The sequence below is a fragment of the Ictalurus furcatus genome, chromosome 27, assembly GCF_023375685.1.
Source record: "Ictalurus furcatus strain D&B chromosome 27, Billie_1.0, whole genome shotgun sequence".
NCBI lineage: Eukaryota > Metazoa > Chordata > Actinopteri > Siluriformes > Ictaluridae > Ictalurus > Ictalurus furcatus.
In genome coordinates, this window is record NC_071281.1 from 9,666,923 (window position 1) to 9,688,483 (window position 21,561).

General features: G+C 39.6%; 1 protein-coding gene across 1 annotated transcript in view; it reads right to left on the minus strand.

The window, feature by feature from the left end:
- Positions 1–2,018: 2,018 nt before the first annotated feature.
- b4galnt4b (beta-1,4-N-acetyl-galactosaminyl transferase 4b) overlaps positions 2,019–21,561 on the minus strand; it is a 101,812-nt gene continuing 82,269 nt past the window's right edge. The window contains exons 12-22 of the mRNA XM_053616540.1: positions 20,559–20,702; positions 14,379–14,488; positions 13,586–13,686; positions 13,384–13,457; positions 11,859–13,059; positions 10,027–10,376; positions 7,077–7,230; positions 6,814–6,886; positions 6,566–6,719; positions 4,807–4,933; positions 2,019–3,290 (exon numbers count right to left, since the gene is read on the minus strand). Coding sequence (XP_053472515.1) covers positions 3,176–3,290; positions 4,807–4,933; positions 6,566–6,719; positions 6,814–6,886; positions 7,077–7,230; positions 10,027–10,376; positions 11,859–13,059; positions 13,384–13,457; positions 13,586–13,686; positions 14,379–14,488; positions 20,559–20,702 — 2,603 coding nt within the window. The 3' untranslated portion in view covers positions 2,019–3,175. The remainder of the gene's footprint in view (positions 3,291–4,806; positions 4,934–6,565; positions 6,720–6,813; positions 6,887–7,076; positions 7,231–10,026; positions 10,377–11,858; positions 13,060–13,383; positions 13,458–13,585; positions 13,687–14,378; positions 14,489–20,558; positions 20,703–21,561) is intronic.

The window sequence follows — 21,561 nt, forward strand, 5'->3', positions numbered from 1 at the left end:
CTTAAAGGACGTCTTGGTGCCAGACCACAGCAGACCTTCAGAGGTCTTGTGGAGTCCATGCCTCAATGGGTCAGAGCTGTTTTGGCAGCACAAGCACTACACAATATTAAGCAGGTTGTTTTAATGTCATGGCTGATCAGTGTTATATGTTATATACATTTTAACCAAGAAGCGCTGGTACTTACCATCACTCCATCTGGTTGTATGTTATCCCCCCCCCCCCCCCCCCCCCCGCCATTGACTCACCATGTTCAAGCAAATATTTGCTGTCAGTAATTGATCAAAATGTAATCCAAAGCAACTGAATGTATATGTGAAGAACCTTATTCAAGCATATTGCTAAGAAGTTTAGGGTTTGGCCTGGTTCAAGGGTCAAACTGTGACTTTCATTCAGACTTACTGAACACCAAAACTGTTCTGCACCAGTTTTATTTAGGTTTATGGTAGAGATGCACCAATGTATCGGCTGATAATTGGTATCGGCCGATAAAGGCTATTTTTCCGCTATGGGCTATCGGCCGATAGTTTAAAAACATCCGATGATCAGGGCCGATTATATCCTGTCAATCAAAAGAGGGCGTGAAAACACATTGATTTCGTGCTGTGTGTAAAGATGTCTCTTGTGTGGAATGACGACAAAACTGCAGTTTGTAAGCTCTGTAGGTTCTGTTTACACCGGATGCTGCAGCAGTGAAGCGCCGTCGAGTCTAATCCCCCCCCCAAATGAAGATGAGTGACAAAAAAAGTAGTATATATTGCACAGAAAAATATATTTGTAGAGTAGTATATTTCATATGCAGTTAATGTTAATATTAGTTAATATCATCAAAAAAAAAAAGGTTTATATTAGGCCTATATATTACCAGTTTGATGGTCAATGATGAAGTAGAAATGCTTTTGTTTGTGGTGAGTGAATGTGAGGCCTAACAGGAGGTTTTTTTTAGAATTCCGTCAATGTTAATATGAATTAATAACATTCAATAACTTAAGAAATCTTCATTTAATCTTCAGAATTGAGTTCATGTGTTAATGTTAATGTGAGTAACGCGTTTTCTGTTTATGAGACCAGTTACTGTGAAACAACTTGTTGAAATGGAGAGAGTAAAGTTTTTATTTGCATTTCTTTCAGAATTGTGGAAATAATTATTAATTTAAAAGAAGGCATAAAAGGCAGAACTATCGGTATTGGTATCGGCCGATACTCTGAATAATCGGTTATCAGTATCGGCTGAGAAATTTAGTATCTGTGCATCTCTAGTTTAAGGTAAGATTTCTCAAACTGGCACATTTACAAAATTCTCAGGACTCAGAAGGTGGAGAGAAATCTCAGGAAAGATTATTAACAGCCTGCACGGATAATTTACTTTCTGAACATTTGCTGTTCCTGTAATGTCTGTGCATTAATACTGTCCCAATAATAGTACATTTTCATTATATATAGAGTAAGTCTAGACAATCCAAGTTTAAATTTTTAACTAAAAACTGATGATCAAATTTTATGTAAATGTTAACATGTTCTGATATGTTTTGGACAAAACTAAATATTATACATATCTTCTTCATATGGTTATTTTTTGTATGCTGTATTACACTTTCTGGAGTACTTCTTTTGTATGATTTTTACGGGAGGTATTACATTTGCAAACAATTAATTGTCCTTCAACAAGACAACTGCTGTTTAATGTATTTTTCCCAAATGCATGGAATATGAGCTGTAGGTTTACACTGTGGATCATAATGCATGTAGACAAATGCACCCTAAAAATACAAGAGTACAAAAACTTTGCTTCAAATGATTTATTTCCCTTTTTTTTCATATATTTTCCCTTTATTATAATTACTCTACTCTGACATAATATTACTTTCTTTTTTTTTAACACACATTCGCCTCACACCTCCAGGGCTCGGGGTTCGATTCCCGCCACCACCTTGTGTGTGCAGAGTTTGCATGTTCTCTCCGTGCTTCAGGGGTTTCCTCCAGGTACTCCTCCAGGTACTTCCTCTCCCAGTCCAAAGACATGCATTTAGGCTGATTGGCATCTCCAAATTGTCCATAGTGTTTGAATGGGTTTGTGAGGGTGTGTGTGTGCATGATTGTGCCCTGTAATAGTTTGGCACCCTGTCCAGGTTGTCCCCCGCCTTATGCCCCGAGTCCCCTGGAATGGGCTCCAGGCTCCCCGCAACCCTGTGTAGGACAAGCGGTACAGAGGATGGATGGATAAAAAAAGAATACAATTATACGGTTTGCATTGTTTGGGACACACACTCTCTTGTGGAGAGATGTGGTATCACTACAAAAACCCAGTTACTCCTCCATTTATTCTTGAAAATAAGAAAATAAAATAATAGGAAATAAATGTACATCCTTTACATACTCTACATACAATTTCACAGAAATTATCCTTTAAATATGGCATCAGTGACAACTACATTTGCTTTTCTTTTCAGACATCCTCCTTGTGTTGAAATTTACATTAACAATAAATTCCAGACTAATTAAGGGCAGCAGCTCAGCATTTTGGCAAATTTCTACAGTACAAACATCATCTGCGTGCTACGGAAAATCAGTCACTAATTTTGAGGGGTGACAGAGAAAGAAATACAGAGACCAAGAGAGAGAGAGAGAGAGAGAGAGAGAGAGAGAGAGAGAGAGAAAGCGAATGAGAGAGATTGTAGAGACAGAAATATGGGAAGAAATAATGAAAGAGATAGAAGATAGAGTATAGTAAACTGGACACCATTTTTGTTGACACCATTTGTGAAGATAAAACACAGTCTCTGTTAGTAAGCACCATTCACCCTCCCAAAAAATTTGTGAACACATCAATCCATTAATGGAAACATCATATTAACATAAGATTACCTGAGCACTCTCACTCCTCCAAAAAAAAACAAATCATGTTCATAATGTCCAGAACTTGAGTAAGTTCCGCTATGTGCTTCTTCTGTATGTTTGGCACTTTTTATAGTTATTCTCTGGAACTATAAAAGCGCATGATATTTTAACCATTGTAACTTCATTCTGGATTCCACTATGACATCTGTGTTAACTGACCCAGTGTGTTTAAGGCAGACAGGCTGTGCATTGGAACTCTTCAGGCAGCTTCTGGAAAGCTCAAAGGGCTCAAACCTGCCCCATCTGATCCAACTCAGGCAACCACAGCATCCCAGCTGGCTAGCCTTGACTCGGTTTCTTTATAGGAGTATTCCACATGCCCCGTTTGGAGTGGTAGTAGTGGTAAAAGTTCCGAAGTCTCAGTCTCTCAACCTCCAAACCATTCTGCAGAACCCTAAGAGCAAACAGCAGACACAGAGGGAGAAAAAAACACTATCGGTATTTTGAGTAAATTAATTAGAAACTCTAACAAGCCAGACAATTCAAGAAGATCTTCCTTATTGTGTAAAATTTGTTAGTTACAAATGGCAGAAGGAAGCACTTCTAAATATAGGACACAGTGTGATTGAAGCAGTGCTACACAGCTCCCCCTTGTGGAGAATCTTTAGGTTGCTAAATGCAAGAGTGGCTGAGCCAGGGAGTAACTAAGCGGGTGTTAGTGAAGAACAGTATATAAACATTCAAACAATAACATTTCATTTGGGTAAAAGATGATATAGGTCTTTTTTTTAAGTACAAAGGCTGTACATTTTTGAGAAAATTAAGAATAAGAATATATAATATTACCTAAATACAATTAATCACTGACTACTCAGATCTTTCTCAGAAGAATTAGAGAGAAACAAGAAAGAGCAAACATCAAATGTATATTTTTGTTTTGTTGTTTTTCTAAAAACCTCACAATTAAAGCACAAATATAGAATTTATTTTTTGTTTGTTTACCTTCTGGGTTTAATCATTAGAGAATTAATGTTAAATCTATTAAATTTACTATACAATGTAAACAAAATATAATAAAACAAGAACTATGACTTTGACACGCTAAACAAGTATAATTTAATCCAGATTTAAAGATGCCTACACAGTTCTAGACTCTTTCTAATGTTTTGTTCAATAATTTTTCAGTCGGTGAAAAAAACTGCGCTCTGAGTGATCCTCAGGACTAACAATGAGACCAGCAAGATACACCAGAGCTAAACCATATAGGGCTGTAAAAGTTGTAAGCACAAATCCATCCATCCATCCATTTCCCCTCCTGCTTATCCTACACAGGGTCACGGGGAGCCTAGGGAACTCAGGGCATAAGGTGGGGGACACACTGGACGGGGTATCAACCCATCGCAGGGCACAATTACACACACACACACACACACACACACACACACACCCTTTCACACACTACAATTTGGACAATTTAGAGATGCCAATCAGCCTACAACGCATGCCTTCGTATTGGGAGAGGAAACCAGAGTACCCAGAGGAAACCCCTGGATCATAGGGAGAACATGCAAACTCTGTTCACACAGGGCAGAGTCTGGATTCAAACCCCCAACCCCAATGGTGTGAGGCAAATGTGCCAGACATTCTCATGTGAAAGTGTTTTATCTCTATATGATATTCACATTCTATATAATACATGTCTTTTTGCTGTTGTACAGTTCCTCTATTATGTCTCTGGTAAGATTTACTGAGTGTTTTTCTACTTCTCTGGAGACAAATGTTAAGGTCAGATCAGATTAAAAACCTGATGAGAGCCGGAGTTAGAAGACTTGCTGTCAAAATCTCTGCTCCACCAAAGCAAGCTTGTTCAGGTTACAGCCTCAACTAATTTTTAAATAGAAGTCCTGTACAGGGTTGAGTTTGGATTGTGAATGAATGAATGAATAAAACATTGTTATAATGTTTCTTACCGGTCCAAGAACTCCCAGTCCTCTCCTCCCCAGCGGTCCTTGAATTCCTCAGTGTTCATGCCCCCAATCCTGTCAAAATCTGATTTATAAATCCCAAACAGGCCGAATCCATTGACCTCCCAGTAGCCTGTAAATGCAAGGCAGGAAGAAAAGAGTGTTTAATATTTTCCCATCTAGCAACACATCTGTTGATGTTACCCTATAGCTTTATTAATCACATGCATGACAAGTCTCATCCTTTATAACAGATCACCATAAAACAAGAGTTTTACAAGGTTTTCCAAGAGTCCTACTCTTGCTTTAAGTTTTCTTAATAAAAGTAATGCACATCGTGATTATGGTCTAGGCTACTTATTCAGACCACACCACTAAACCCTCTTTAAATGTGAACTGGTCCTTGTGTTGGCTACACGAAGACATGTTCTTACACCGTGATTCTCTAAGAGTCTTCAATCCAGTGCTGAGATGTCGCTGCTGTTGTCAGAGAGCTATTATAGGGATTGCTAATGTGCAAGAACTGGAACATGTCCAAGTCAAATTTACATTTAAAGTGAGTAGAAATGACTTCCTGATGTGTAGTCAGCTTGAACATATACAGTAATATATTACCTTATTCAATAAATGACATCGCCTCCAACCCCTTAGTCTGATTTTCAACCTAAGTAGTGGAGCTCTAACTAGAACTGTGGGATCTCAGCACCCTAATGACGCCCTCTAAATTTGAACAGCATAAAGGAGTTTTAGTTACATTTTTTTTTGTCAGAGCAGAAATGGTGAATGGTCTGGTCTGAAAACTAATCAAAACAAGGCTAACTAGTATGTTAGCATGTTAGCTAATTATTTATGTTAGCAAACTATTTTATGTTCAAGCTTACATTCTCTAAAAAAATGCAGGTTGTCGCAAAAGACTCCATACACAGGGGAAATTAACACTTTTTTTTAGCAAAATACCTTCCAAAATTTTCATACTTTGTTTATATTTATTTTTTCAGATAACATTAAAAAGTGCCTTTGACAAAAGAAGAACGTATGTGAAATCATTCTCATGGCCGCATCGGCAAGCTGTGATGGACTTGCAATTACATGCATAACACCAGATGTGTTAACACGAGTTCACCCGGAGTGGGAGAGATGACTCTGTGTGTGTTTACAAAGAAATGGCAGTCACGTAGAGGATGCTTTGATGTCTCTCCCACTCATGATGAACTTGTGTTAACACATCTAATTATGAAACATGTTGGAAGACATTTTGCTAAAAAGTGTTAATTTCCCTTATGTATGGAGACTTTTGGGACTCCCTGTATTCAAGATACTGATGACGCTAAATTATTAATTAGGGATATCTAGCCAGGTAGATACCTAAAGCTAAACACACATCTAAAAATATCTACGGGTAATTTTCGCTAGCTGTCTAGTCCAAATCCAAATGTAAATGCATTAAATTAATAGTATGCATAGAAGAATAGTGCAGTATCAAAACAGTTACATATAAAAAGTACTCAGTGCTCTTTTCACCCCCTAAACTTCTTAGACCAAGATAACCGTATCCATAATTGTATACAAGAAGATATAATGAGACCAGTAACAAGCTAGTTTGAAATTCAGAACACAGTAATGCAACAGTTGAAGAGAAAAATCTTCTAAATTCTCATTAAGATCAGTTTCTGCCTCCACTCTGTTTTGATTATTATTTTTGTTCCGAGAGTACATTTCAATAATTAAAACTCCAATGAGAAATTGAACGCAGTTGCACAGGTACCATCTGGCTCCAGCAGCGAGCTCCCGCAGTCCAGCCTCATGACGATGGGGGCGAATGCGAGTCTGCCCTCCACACAGTGCTTCCTGATGCTCTCCAGGATGCTCAGCGGGAAGTGAATGTGCAGATCACACAGGAAGACGATACTGTGGCTGTCCTGAGGAGGACAGGGAAATGTGACTTGCACAAACTTTTAAAGTCATTTTATATAGATTAAAAAAGGAAGTGTGGTCTGTTTCATATGTGCTTACTGCTATGGTGTCCACCCCCATCTGTAGTCCAGAAGATCTCTCGAAGTTTCCTTCACGTCTCAGATATTCATACCTGCACACCCCCAACACACACACACACACTATATGAAAGCGGAGCTCGACATAAGGAAAGGTCCTGAAACCATACACAACAGCATAACAAATGGAGCTACTGTATGGTGTTTGTCCCTTATAGACTGGTTTAAATGGACCTGAGCCACCCATAAGTTGGTGTAAGTAGGACAGAGTAAATGGGAGCTTACCTGGGAACTGTGCTCTGCTTCAAGGCCTGCTCCACATCCATGTCTTCACTTTCAAAGTCCACAATGATGATGCTAAAGTTCTCATCCTTGGTCTCTCGGTGCAGGAGTTCCATATCGGAGATGAACTGCTGAACCCACCGTGCCTGGTTCTTCACTACCAGAGACAGAGTGATCAGATTCCTAGAGCTACACTACAATTCACAATTTTATGATCGTGTTGTGGAGTAGAGAACATGATTTAACAACAATGAACAATAATGGCAAATTAATTTGTTTATAAAAGTAACCAGCCTAACAATGCTAACATTTCAAATATACAGTATCTCACAAAAGTGAGTATACCCCTCACATTTTTGTAAATATTTGATTATATCTTTTCATGTGACAACACTGAAGAAATGACACTTTGCTACAATGTAAAGTAGTGAGTGTACAGCTTGTGTAACAGTGTAAATTTGCTGTCCCCTCAAAATAACTCAACACACAGCCATTAATGTCTAAACCGCTGGCAACAAAAGTGAGTACACCCCTAAGTGAAAATGTCCAAATTGGGCCCAATTAGCCATTTTCCCTCCCCAGTGTCATGTGACTTGTTAGTGTTACAAGGTCTCAGGTGTGAATGGGGAGCAGGTGTGTTAAATTTGGTGTCATCGCTCTCACACTCCCTCACTGGAAGTGGTCACTGGAAGTTCAACATGGCACCTCATGGCAAAGAACTCTCTGAGGATCTGAAAAAAAGAATTGTTGCTCTACATAAAGATGCCTAGGCTATAAGAAGATTGCCAAGACCCTGACACTGAGCTGCAGCACGGTGGCCAAGACCATACAGCGGTTTAACAGGACAGGTTCCACTCAGAACAGGCCTCGCCATGGTCGACCAAAGAAGTTGAGTGCACGTGCTCAGCGTCATATCCAGAGGTTGTCTTTGGGAAATAGATGTATGAGTGCTGCCAGCATTGCTGCAGAGGTTGAAGGGGTGGGGGGTCAGCCTGTCAGTGCTCAGACCATACACCGCACACTGCATCAAATTGGTCTGAATGGCTGTCGTCGCAGAAGGAAGCCTCTTCTAAAGATGATGCACAAGAAAGCCCGCAAACAGTTTGCTGAAGACAAGCAGACTAAGGACATGGATTACTGGAACCATGTCCTGTGGCCTGATGAGACCAAGATAAACTAATTTGGTTCAGATAGTGTCAAGCGTGTGTGGGGCAACCAGGTGGGGAGTACAAAGACAAGTGTGTCTTGCCTACAGTCAAGCATGGTGGTGGGAGTGTCATGGTCTGGGACTGCATGAGTGCTGCCGGCACTGGGGAGCTACAGTTCATTGAGGGAACCATGAATGTTAACATGTACTGTGACATACTGAAGCAAGGCATGATCGATATGCAGTATTCCAGCATGATAACGACCCCAAACACACCTCCAAGACGACCACTGCCTTGCTAAAGAAGCTGAGGGTGAAGGTGATGGACTGGCCAAGCATGTCTCCAGACCTAAACCCTATTGAGCATCTGTGGGGCATCCTCAAACGGAAGGTGGAGGAGCACAAGGTCTCTAACATCCACCAGCTCCGTGATGTTGTCATAGAGAAGTGGAAGAGGACTCCAGTGGCAAACTGTGAAGCTCTGGTGAACTCCATGCCCAAGAGGGTTAAGGCAGTGCTGGAAAATAATGGTGGCCACACAAAATATTGACACTTTAGGCCCAATTTGGACATTTTCACTTAGGGGTGTACTCACTTTTGTTGCCAGTGGTTTAGACATTAATGGCTGTGTGTCGAGGTATTTTGAGGGGACAGCAAATTTACACTGTTAAACAAGCTGTACACTCACTACTTTACATTGTAACAAAGTGTCATTTCTTCAGTGTTTTCAAATTAAAAGATATAATCAAATATTTACAAAAATGTGAGGGGTGTACTCACTTTTGTGAGATACTGTATAGTATATTACTTGTTTGTAAGGAGCAGCAGCCTGTACAACATGCATGTTCCTAGGAAATTCTACGACTCCAACCAGCATAAAGCGGTTACTGGTGAGTTTTATCAAAATCCTTTGGATAGAAATAGATCTACTTGGTGGCCATCTTGGCAACACTCTTGGCTAGTTATTTTCAGTCAAACTAGACCTATCTATTTGAATGTGGAGCCGTGGCATCCATAGGGGGAGCTTGAGGAATGTCACAGCATTTATATCAGTCGTTTAACAAACATTAATTTTCATAAAGTCCTCATTCACAGCTCTATACACTGAGGTTTACTGTAATTAGAGTCTAATTAGCTCTTTTGAGTGACCAATGATTTAAAAAAAAAAAAAAGATGTTTTATAACAAATAATCAAAATGAAATCACAAAAAAAGTAAGTCAGGTGTAATAGCCTCTCGACTTAATTTAGTTTGAGGCTATGTCGTTGTTAATGTTACTGTGCCCCATCAAAATGGTCATGGGCTGCTGCTGATGGGGAGAGACCAATATACCAGAAACAGATCCACAAGTAATATTTAGTGGACATTCATTGTGGAGTCACAAAAATGTGCAAAGGGAAAGGACCTGATTTGTCATCAGAGAACCCGATGGTGAGAAATGTTAACCTGGATTTAATTTTATGCAAATGAAATGCAGCAGCTGTGTGGTGCTGACCAATTATGACAAAGTGAGACAAAGAGCTGTCCGACTGAAAATAATGGCATGTCTGCAGTTTATTGATTCACCCATCTAGGTTCCTAAGTAACTGAATAAAACCAGTAAGTGAAATCCTCACTCTCCTGATTAAATGTGTCACTTGTATACCTCATTATAGATAGACATCATGCAGTGTGTATGGCGAGAAATGGGTTGAAGTGCCAAACGGAATGATCAGTTTCACAATATAAATAAAAGAAAACAAAATCAAGGCTATTCTGGGGACATAGGCTCTTAAATGGCAGGGCTATGAACTTTTAGCTTCAGTACCTGGAACCACAATGTGCACCATGATGTCATGCCTCCACTCTAGCATGCTAGGCTGACAGAGCAGTGGCTTTGGCCAGTGGCCTCTCCAGGATGTGGAGGACCGAGACTGTGCACTGGAGCTGCTGCTAGTTGGTGATTTAGATGACACAGTTGGGGCAGAAGGAGTGATGACCTCCCTGCTCTCTACAATTTCTTCATGGCGGCTGCGCTGGTGAAGGAAGTAGATGTACTCGGACAGGCGCACCACTCTTTCCCCTGCCTCCATCAGCTCCAGCTCCACTAAATAACGGCTTCCCCGTGCTGGATCTCTGCGCTTCTCAACATTAACAATACGGAGGAGGGAGTAGATGCTGGGAGAGTGAGAGCGAGAGAGAGAGAGAGAGAGAGAGAGAGAGAGAGAAACAGAGAGAGCGAGAGAGAGAGCGAGAGAAAGAGAGAGAGAGCGAGAGAGAGAGTGAGAGATAGAGAGAGAGAAAGAGACAGAGTGAGAGAGAGAGCGAGAGAGAAAGAAAGAGAGAGAGCGAGAGAGAGAGAGAGAGAGAGAGTGAGAGAGAACCCTATTAGAATTCAGTGTATAGAAATAAGTAATAGCAAGCTTCATTCAAATAGTACACTCACAAATCCAAAAGGTGCACTGTGATGAATCAGAATACAGTGCAATGCCACAATATTTATTATTATTATTATTATAATTATTATTATTATTATTATTGCTCTTGTTGATGTTGTTGTTGTTGTTGTTGTTGTTGTTGTATAAAAACTGGTATTAATCTGATGGAATGTTTTAAATATACTTAATAAATAAAAATGCACAGGAAAGTAATTAAAGTAGTAGCCGGACAAAAGGAAAATAAATCTTTGAGTTGTCACCTTTGAATTTTGTAAGGTCTAAATACAAAAAAGAAATATTAAATACAAAATGTATTTATGGACTGACAAAAAAATTTTTTCTGGAGGAAGCATTTATGTAATTTAGTAAAAATACAGGTATTAATTTCTCAAGTCCTCTCTAGTCCATCCATCCATCCATTTTCCATACCGCTTATCCTACACAGGGTTGCCAGGGAACCTGGAGTCTGACCCGGGAACTCGGGGTATAAGGCATGGGGGGACACCCTGGGTGGAGTGCCAACCATTTGCAGTGCACACATACACACACTCACACACTACAGACAATTTGGGAATGTCAATCCACCTACAACGCTTGTCTTTGGACTGGGGGAGGAAACTGGAGTACGCAAAGGAAATCAAAGCACGGAGAGAACGTGCTGGATTTGAACCCGCAAACCCCGGAGGTGCGAGGTAAATGTGCTAACCACTAAGTCACCATGCCCCACATCCTTTATATTGACACTACAAAATAATAAGAAAGTACTGGGACTATGACTGAGACAATAAAGTGTCTCTGAACTAGTCTGAAATTGTAAGACAGAACAGGGCAGAAGGAGAAAGACAGAGAAAGGAAGTGGGAGAGATTAATAAGAGAAAAGGAGAAATATACAGTAAGTGTAAGTGTAAAACTGATGAATCAGCACTGAGCAGCAGGCCCTGCACATTTTTTAATATACGAAAGTGTCGAGAGATACAATATGATTGTGTCTCTCATTACAATAATGCTGTATAGATGCCCTGCTAAGAGAGATTGCTAGTGAATATTTAATGAATTCCTGCTGCTGTTGTAATGGAGATTAATGAAATTAACATCTAACCCAGGGTTTTTTTGTTGCTGCACTGAAAGTGCATAGAAACAGAAACAAATGTATAAACAGTTCTATTGCTAGTTTCATATTTCAGCACTAAACACAATAGAAATGCACGAAAAATACACTCACCCGCCATTGCACTTGTTTATCCGTTCTACGTACTGCGAGATCACCTCCAGTGCCTCGCTCTCAGCCAGCTGCAGATTTCCAGACACGTTGCACCTCAGGTCATTCCAGTCAGACCTGAGAAGCTCAAAGTCCACCGGGTTCACGCTGAACGTACGCTGCCAGTTGATGGCCTCCTCAGTCCAGCCGTTTCGTGACTCGTCGTCCTCGTAGCTGTATTCAGACGTGGCGCCATCTTTAAGCTCAGCAACCTCCGTCTGCTGCGATTCCTCCACCATCTCTGAAGCTTTGGTGGTCCTGATCTCTACGGGTTGCCTTCTGTCAGACGAGTTTGTCCCGGTAAGTTCTGAGCTTGATGGAGGCAGGTCTGTTATAGAGGATGATCGAAAATCCTTCACTTCACTCAGGGAGCTGTGCTTCAATTGCTGTGTGGGTGATTTATGGTCTGACATTGGCCAGGAATCATGCCTTTTCATGAATTTCCACCTCGAACTGAAATCCACAAGCTTTTTTCCACTTGCGGTTTGGTACAAAAAGACCCCAGGGAAGATCTCCATCGGCGGCTTTGGCGTACTTTTTGGTGGTTGAGGTTTAGTGACGTAGATTTTGCTTGACTTAACCGCTTTCTCTTTAGATGCAGGATGAGCCCCATTGCTCAGAATGTGACTTGCCAATGTATATAGCGGGGATCGCTGGGAATTCTTGAATGTTTTGCTCAGCCTTAGAGGAATGATCTTGTTGCTTCGCTGCATAGAGCTTAGTGGAACCCACTTTAAAGAACGGCGTCCATGGATTTGCATTGTGGCATTGTCTCCTTCTTCCATACTTTCTCTATGGTCTGTGAGAGTCTCATGGTCTTCCTCTATAATGCTTCTATGCTGCCTCAGCTGCCTCTCTTCTTCTATTCTGCTCTGTTGATCTTCCTGTGGAGTGTGTTTATGGTAGCCATCATCTCTCCCATGGTCTTCTCCTTTAATCCTCCTTCTGGTTTGCTTCATTTTGAAATGTGAGTATAAGTGCTCTTGGGTTAAAATGTGACCTTTTGAATTTCTGCCTGTTTGGTCCTTACTGGAGATTGTGCTAAATGAAGCACTTGAGAGCTGATCAGACATGCTGGTGTTAATTGTCCTCCTGACTGGATGGTGGTTAGAGTTGACTCTTGAGTCTTCCTCTAGATCTACACCCTCTTCTTCTTCTAGGAAATCTAAAGAAAAGTAGGAAACTCATGTTTAAGAGTCATTAGACAATGTTGATCGATCTGTAAAATGTACAAGATACTTAAATAGCCAAGAGGCTTCTTAACTAATGGGACATCAGTCTCAATACAGCATTAGTACTGCCATTCTGTCATCCTACTAACACACTTAAGCACAATCACACATGCAGTCTTTTTTTTTTTTTTTAAAGCAATTATCACAAGCACAGCTGTGATATCCTCATCACTGACAATGCTGTGATTAGTCTAAACCAGAAGAAGCCAAGTGTTAAATTCTCTCCTGAAACTGTTTTGTAGTATGTCACAACACACCATCAGGATTTGGAAAGAAAAGAGGCCTGTCATCATTCTCTTCATCCATCTTCATGTATTTATAGAAGCCAAACCTGTTAAGACAAGAGTACAAGGTGAAACCTTTTAAGAGCACTCGGTCCTGTCACTCAAACATGTAAAGTATATGTTCAAAGTAATATAATAAGATAAAATGAATAGTCTGTTAACTGGTAAGCCGTACTTTTCCAGGTATACTGGAGATTCCCTGTAGAAACATTTGTTCTCTCTTTCCATATGAGTGAGTCTGGTGAAATCATTTGGATAGACGTAGGACAGATACACCTAAAAGGATTATATCAATAATGAGAATCAACACGAGCGTGTAAGAAGAAAAAAAATTTTTTTTTAAAGACTATCATAAACAAAGATTTGAATTGTAATGATCAGTAATGTGCAATGGGGATTACGTTGTCTGGAAATCTGTTTAAATATTTTCACCAAATGTGCATCACCAAATACGTCCAGCTCATGTGGAAAATGCTGCTGCTAGGCTATTGACAGGAACACGTAAGTGGGTGCACGCTACCTCCATTTTATCTTCGCTCCATTGGTTGCTGGTGCACTTCAGAATAGAGTTTAAGCTTTTATTGTTTGTTTTTAAATCATTAAATAGGTTAGCGCCATCATACCTTGCAGACCTCTTCTGATCAGCTTCTCTTAACTGTTTCCAGGTCCAGATTAAAGCTTAGGGGTGACTGTGCCTCTAGGATATCTGGCCCTAACCTTTGGAACAGTTTACCTCTGCATGTCAGAGCAGCTTCAACTTTAGCTATATTTAAAAATTGGTTAAAAACACATTTCTTATCTGTGGCTTTTAATGATACGTATTGAGAGCTTAGGCATGTTATATATTCATGTTTGTTCATGTTTGTTATTTATATTATTATTTATCTTGTACAGCATTTTAGTCAAATGTCGGTGTGTTTAATTGTGCTTTATAAATAAAGTAAAGAAAGCATGTCAGTGCTACTCACAAACTGTAGGCCCTGGTAGCGTGCGATGGGGAAATCTCTCACTACGTAGGTAGGAGAGTAAACACAAGATGGCAGCACCTTCTCCAGCCTGGACTGATCCATCATGGGGACTAAGAGGGGATAACATGTATTCAATTTAATTCAATAAATGATATTAAAGCTAAATATACTATTGTCAGCAGTTTATATTTATGTTGATACAAACTGTTTAGCTGTATACCTAATTAATTCATGAATATATTACAAAATAAAATTGCTTCTGTTTTCAGAAAAGAGTGTAATTTAAAAATGAACGGTTATGTCTAATTTGGGTCCAAAACACATTTAAATAAAATAAAAATAAAAAACAAGATAGATATAAAGATATACTGTATATATTCAGATAGGGAAACAGTCAGGTTTTAGATATAAACTTTAAGGATTAAACTGAAGAACTCAAAGAGTTCTAAATCATATATTTCTCTGAGAGTGTATTTATATTCGAGATATTAACATTTATTTATCAAAGTTGCATACAGTCAAATATGATTAGATAATGATCGTACTCAAATATTTACAACATCAGTTTCAGTGTAAATTCAACAGTGTAAATTTTAGCATACACTGCAAAAAAATGCCATCATAGCAAGTGAAAATATCTTGAATATAGACAAATGTATCTAGTATTTCCTATTACAAGATTACAACAAACCAAATGTAAGATAACTTAAACCTATTTCTAGACATTTGTACTCATTTCAAGCTTGAAATAGTCATTCTATTCGCAGATCATGTCACTAATTTTAAGCATTTATTTTGAGAAAGAAGCAAAATGATCTGCCAATAGAATAAGAAAATGCAATGTTTGAATTGTCTAGAAATAAGTTGAATAATCTTATATTTGGTTAATTGTAATCTTATAATCGGAAATGCTAGATAAATCTATATTCAAGATATTTTAACTTGCTAACTTGCATTTTTTTGCAGTTTAATGTTAAAACAAAATGAAAAAAGTCTGCTGCAAATAATCAAAATCAGTGTCAGTATCATCAAACAAATTGGTCATAATAGAGTATATAAGTAATAAAAAATAGTCTATAGCGTTGATAATCACATTTGTGCATGCAGGAATCTCATACTTAAATACAGATAACATGGTTTAGCATCAATATGTAGTTTATAAATGTTAATCCGAATGCTTAGACGTGGATTTTTATCAGCTCATTAGTCCTTCAATTGAGTATTATCCGCATTTGCATACCAGAGATTGCAGCATTTCTAGAAACCAGAGCATACTTTTATTTGCAGCAATACATCTCATACAAAAGCACTTTTATTTTATCTTTACTGAAATTTATTATTTTTCCCTTTTCTCCCTTTCCATCTTGGATGTCTCTTTCTTTCCTTAAATCTGGTTAGCCAGCTGAATGCTTTCCCTTTTTTCACCCCACTATCACAACAACACTGTCAGTTATGTAAATCTCTCTCTCTCTCTCTCTCTCTCTCTCTCTCTCTCTCTCTCTCTCTCTCTATATATATATATATATATATATATATATATAGTGGGTGGGAGCTAAAGTCCATGCAGCTAAATCTGATTCATCATTGCACTCAAATGACTGCTCTTTTTGATGTTGTATGACCGTTTCATGAATAAGATGCAGACTTGCTCATAGATCATTTCTTGCACTCAACTCAGTCCTCATTTCTACACAACTCTGGCAAATAAGGGCTATTCTGTTGAGGATATTATAACCTGGAAGTAAAGAGGTGAAATAAACATGCTAAAATGACTGGAACGGAAACAAAAAGAGGTTTCGAGTCAGTGTCTTATTCGTGGCATATTTGTTCTGCACTCCAACATGTGCACATGGTGCTGAAAAATAAGGTTAAGCTAAAACATACTGGCTCTTATTCATCAAAACGTGCATTTTGTAAAATGAGCATATGCAAACTCACATCTTTGTGTAAATTTGAGAGTACCATTTTAACAAACTGAAAAACAACCTCATGACAATAAACACAACTTCAATACAACCAAAAACCTGTTAATTTTAGCAAAGTATTACGCTGCATGCACCAAGCCCACGGCCAAGCCTGCATTAGTATGTAGTTGGACACAGAAAATCTCAGTGCATAGACTCCACCAGCTACAGAATAGAATAAATCTGCATCAGACAGTTAGTACGCAGACTTGCAGTCATGATAATGTAGATCAGCACCGAAGTGAACCATCATGCACAACATAACATTGACGAAACCTTGACGAAATCAAAATTCAGCAAAGATAGTTTGCAGCCTGTCAACTGGAAAGGTTGCTTGATTGACAACAGTGAGCACAAACATCAAGCAGTTAGATAATGTTCAACTCATTGAGTACCTTACGATCATACAATCCAGCTTCAGGAATTGATTTGCTAAAGGCAAATCATAACATACCGTTGTGTCCATACCACTTTTTGATACAGTATGACTGGTTTTACATCCATTTGTTGTGGATCCCAGGTTTCCTAGCCGAGTACTAATAGCAAAGTTGTCACCTCATGAGCTTGACCTCACACTTGCAGTCTATAAAAGGCCAGTGTTATGTCACGCTCATCCTTTTTTCCATTCGCATCTTGTGAAAGAGTTGAGGAAGTGCATTCAATATACTGAGCATAGTGCTGCAATCCTTTGACTTTTAGCAAATCTGCTTTTTTAGTTATTGTTAAAACCAGCAAAGTCGGAGTGAGTGTGTTGAGGGTAGTAACGGGTGATGGTAGTTCTAATATTTTACCTATAACTAATTTGGCCATAATGGACTGTATTTCTGAGCAAGACAGACTGCCTATTGTTTAAGTTGTCATGCCCAATCTTCCACACATTTATAGCTTGTGTGCATTAGTGTATTACTAATTACAAGAATTATATGTTCTGTCAAGTCCCTATGGATGATGGGCCGGATCAATGCCCAAATTGTTTGGGATTTGGACATCTACAAATGGCACTTGAACATGTGCAAATGGAGCTCTGCCATAACTGCAGCAAAGCAGGCTATTCAAATACTGCTGCATATTCATCACCTTTCTCTGGTGCTTCATGGGTGCATTGAGGAATGAATCTAACAGCAGATATGGCTGCAGAGCCCATTAGGAAGAAAAAGGTGAGTGCCTTTACTATGTTGCAGCAACAAGAGTAAAAGCAGAAGAAGATATGTGGGATGCACTGGGGACCACATTGTGCCATCACTGCAGCCAAGAGCACAAAGGCTTCATGTTTCGTGCCACAACAAGCTGTGATCAAGCCTCTAAGGAAAGATTTACTGAAATTGCCGGGGGATTCCAGTTTTGGTTCTGACAAAATGCAGTCAATGGTGAGATGGTCCTTCTGTCTGCATATAGAGCATTGGAGCCTGATAACAACAGACTACCACAGTGTCTACTGAGCACACCATCCACAGGGTATTGTTTCCCTGTTGTCTATTGCCAAACACAGGAGTCTGCCTCAAAGATATACAAGACCCAACCCAACTGATTAGACTCACTACAGAAATGCAGCCTCTACTTGAAAAACAGACGAGAGAAATAGTATGCAGACCACAAAGTCTGACTATAGACTTTCAAAACAGGAGACAAAATTCTCGCCATTTAAGATCTCAAAGACTTCTGAAAAATGTCTTCTTAAAGCTACTGTCATTCCAGATGTGCAGCAGACAGTGAAAATGCACGATTGGTTCATAGCCATAGATCTGAAGGAGGCACATTTCCACATTAGGATCGTATTGAATCAGAAGCCGAGTAATACACTTAAAATATCCCAACTTTCCAACCAGAAATTAAGTTATGAAATAACTTCTATATTAACTGTTCAGTGTATTCCCCCCATAGTTAATTTTTTATATACAACCCCAATTCTGAAAAAGTTGCGACAGTATGGAAAATGCAAAAAACAAAATTAAATTCACCCTGTACTATATTTAAAACACATTATTAACACATTTTTTGATGTTTTACTTTGTGAATTTAATTTATTTCAAATCTGATGACACACTCCAAAAAAGTTGGGACAGTCGACTGTTTAGCACTGTGTAACATCACCTTTTCTTTTAATAACACTTATTAAGCGTTTGGGCGCTGAAGACACCAGTTGGTTAAGTTTAGCAAGTGCAATTTTCCCTCATTAATCCATTATGCATTTCTTCAGCTGCGCAACTGTATGGGGCCTTCGTTGCCTTATTTTGTGCTTCATAATACGCCACACATTCTCAATCGGAGACAGGTCAGGACTGCAGGCAGGCCATGCTAGCACCCGCACTCTCTGCTTACGCAACTATGTGCTTGTAATCCAGGCAGAATGTGGTTTGGTGTTGTCCTGCTCTGGATGGCAGCATATGTTGCTCCAAAATGTCTACTTATCTTTCTGCATTAATGGTGCCCTAACAGATGTGCAAGTTACCCATGCCATGGACACTGACACATCCCCATACCATGACAGTCACTGCCTTTTGGACCTGACGCTGATAACAGCTTCGATGGTCCTGCTCCTCTTTGGCCCGGAGAACACGACGGCTGTTTTGTCCAAAAACTATTTGAAATGTTAACTTGTCAGACCACAAAACTCCCCTGTGCTACTGTCCATCTCAAATAAGACCGAGCCCAGAACAGTCAGTGGTGCTTCTGGACAGTGTTGATGTATGGCTTCTGCTTTGCATACATCTGTGGATGCAGCAAGGATGACTGAGAAAGGATTACCAAAGTATTCCTGAGCCCATGTCAGGATATCCGTTACAGACTCATGACAGTTTTTAAAACAGTGACGTCTGAGGGATCGGAGATCACATGCATTCAGAAGTGGTTTTCAGCCTTGCCCTTTACACACTGAGATTTGACCGGATTCCTTGAATCTTTTAATTATATTGCGCACTGTAGAAGGTGAAATGCCCAAAATCCTACCAAGTTGTCTTTGGGGAATGTTGTTCTCAAAGTGTTGGATTATTCACCGACGCAATTGTTGGCAGATTGCCGAGCCTCGACCCATCCTTGCTCTTGAAGGACTAGGCCTTTTTTGGAGGCTCCTTATACACTATGATTAGACGATTGCCTCACCTGTTTCACATCACCTTCTTATTTCAACTTGTCAAATCGCCGTTAGTCCTAAATTGCCCTGTCCCAACTTTTTTGGGATGTGTTGCATGCATCAATTTCAAAATAAATGTTTATTTTGAGGTGGATGGGCTACAACAGCAGGAAACCACGTCGGATTCCACTTCTATCAGCCAAGAACAGAAAGCTGAGGCTGCAGTGAGCACAGGGGCACCAAAACTGGACAGTTTGGAAAAAAACATAGCCTGGTCTGATGAATCTTGATTTTTGCTAAGACACACAGATGGGAGGGTCAGAATTTGGCACAAACAGCATGAATCCATGGACCCAACCTGCCTTGTGTCAACAGTCCAGGCTGGTGGTGGTGATATAATGATGGGGGGAATGTTTTCCTGCACTTTGGGCCAATACCAAACAATCATCAATTGAATGCCACAGCCTATTTGAGTATTGCTGCTTCATGGCCACAATTTACTCATCATCTCGTAGCTACTTCCAATATATTAATGCACCATGTCACAAAGTTGTCTCAAACTGGTTTCATGAACATGACCATGAATTCAATGTTCAATGTTCCCAGTCACTGGATCTGAATCCAATAGAACACCTTTGAGTTGTGGTGGAACAGGAGATTCGCAGCATGAAAGTGCACCTGAAAAAATCTGCTGGAATTGCATGATGCAATCATGTCAACATGGACCAGATCCTCAAAGGAATGTTTCCAACATCTTCTGGAATCCATGCCATGAAAAAATGAGGATGTTTTGAGAGCAAATGGAGGCCCTATTCAGTATTAGCATAGTGTTCCTAATAAACTGTTCAGTGAGTGTACTGCTCATCCCAAAGCATGGTTCTGTAAAATCTGCTTACATTTTTAGCAGTGTATGGCTTCTACATTGAGCTGCTCTGTTTAGCTGGGTCTAGGTTCAGGCCAGGCAAAATATAAACAAAAGCCTGAGAATAACTAGCTGGGCTGACAGTATGGCAATATTGCTAATTGTATTTTTTTCTAAGGTATATTTGACATCATTTGATTATTACAAACCCATTTTATAACAATGTAAACACACACACACACACACACACACAGACACACACATACACACACAGGAGTACCCACTTTTGTAGAATGTGTCGCGTGGGTCTGGCCTGAGCATGTCTGCAGCATGTGTGTGTGAACTGTGGACCTCCTGCAGAGTGTGTGTGTGGCTGGCCAAGGTCTGAGGGATGTGTTTCACACTGTTCATCTTCAGGCTGGACTCGTCTGAGGTGAGAGAGAACGAGAGAGGAAAGTGAGAAAAGGGTCATGCAGTCAACTTCACACACATGAGCAGCAGCTTGCTGGATGAAAGATGACAGTGTAGGTCAGTGAGATCAACTCAGGCAAGAAGTGCAAGAAAGGCAAAACATGCTGCTGCACTCACAAGAAAATGTCAGGGTGTATTGAGGCTAGTCATGCAGGTAAATGTACAACCCCAATTCCAAAAAAAGATGGGACGCGGTGTAAAATGTAAATAAATGTAAATAAAAACAGAATGCAATGATTTGCAAATCTCATAAACCCATATGTTATTCACAATAGAACATAGAAAACATATCCAATGTTTAAACTGAGGAAATGTAACATTTTAAGGAAAAAATAAGGTAATTTTGAATTTGATGGCCGCAACATGTCTCAAAAAAGTTGGGACAGGGGCAACAAAAGTCTGGAAAAGTAAATGTTACTAAAAAGAAAAGCTGGAGGTTAATTGGCAAAAGGTTAGTAACATGGGTATAAAAAGAGTATTTTACACAGGCAGAGTCTTTCAGAAGTAAAGCTGGGCAGATGTTCACCAATCTGCGAAAAACTGCATCTACAATTTGTGGAACAATTTCATAATAATGTTCCTCAATGTAAAATTGCAAAGATTATGAATATCTCATCAAGTACAGTACATAATATCATCAAAAGATTCAGAGAAACTGGAGAAATCTCTGTGTGCAAAGGACCAGGGCGAAAATCAATATTTCATACCCGTTATCTTTGGGGCCTCAGGCAGCACTGCATTAAAAACAGGCATGATTCTGTAATGGAAATCACTGCGTGGGCTCAGAAACACCTCCAGAACACTGTCTGTGAACAC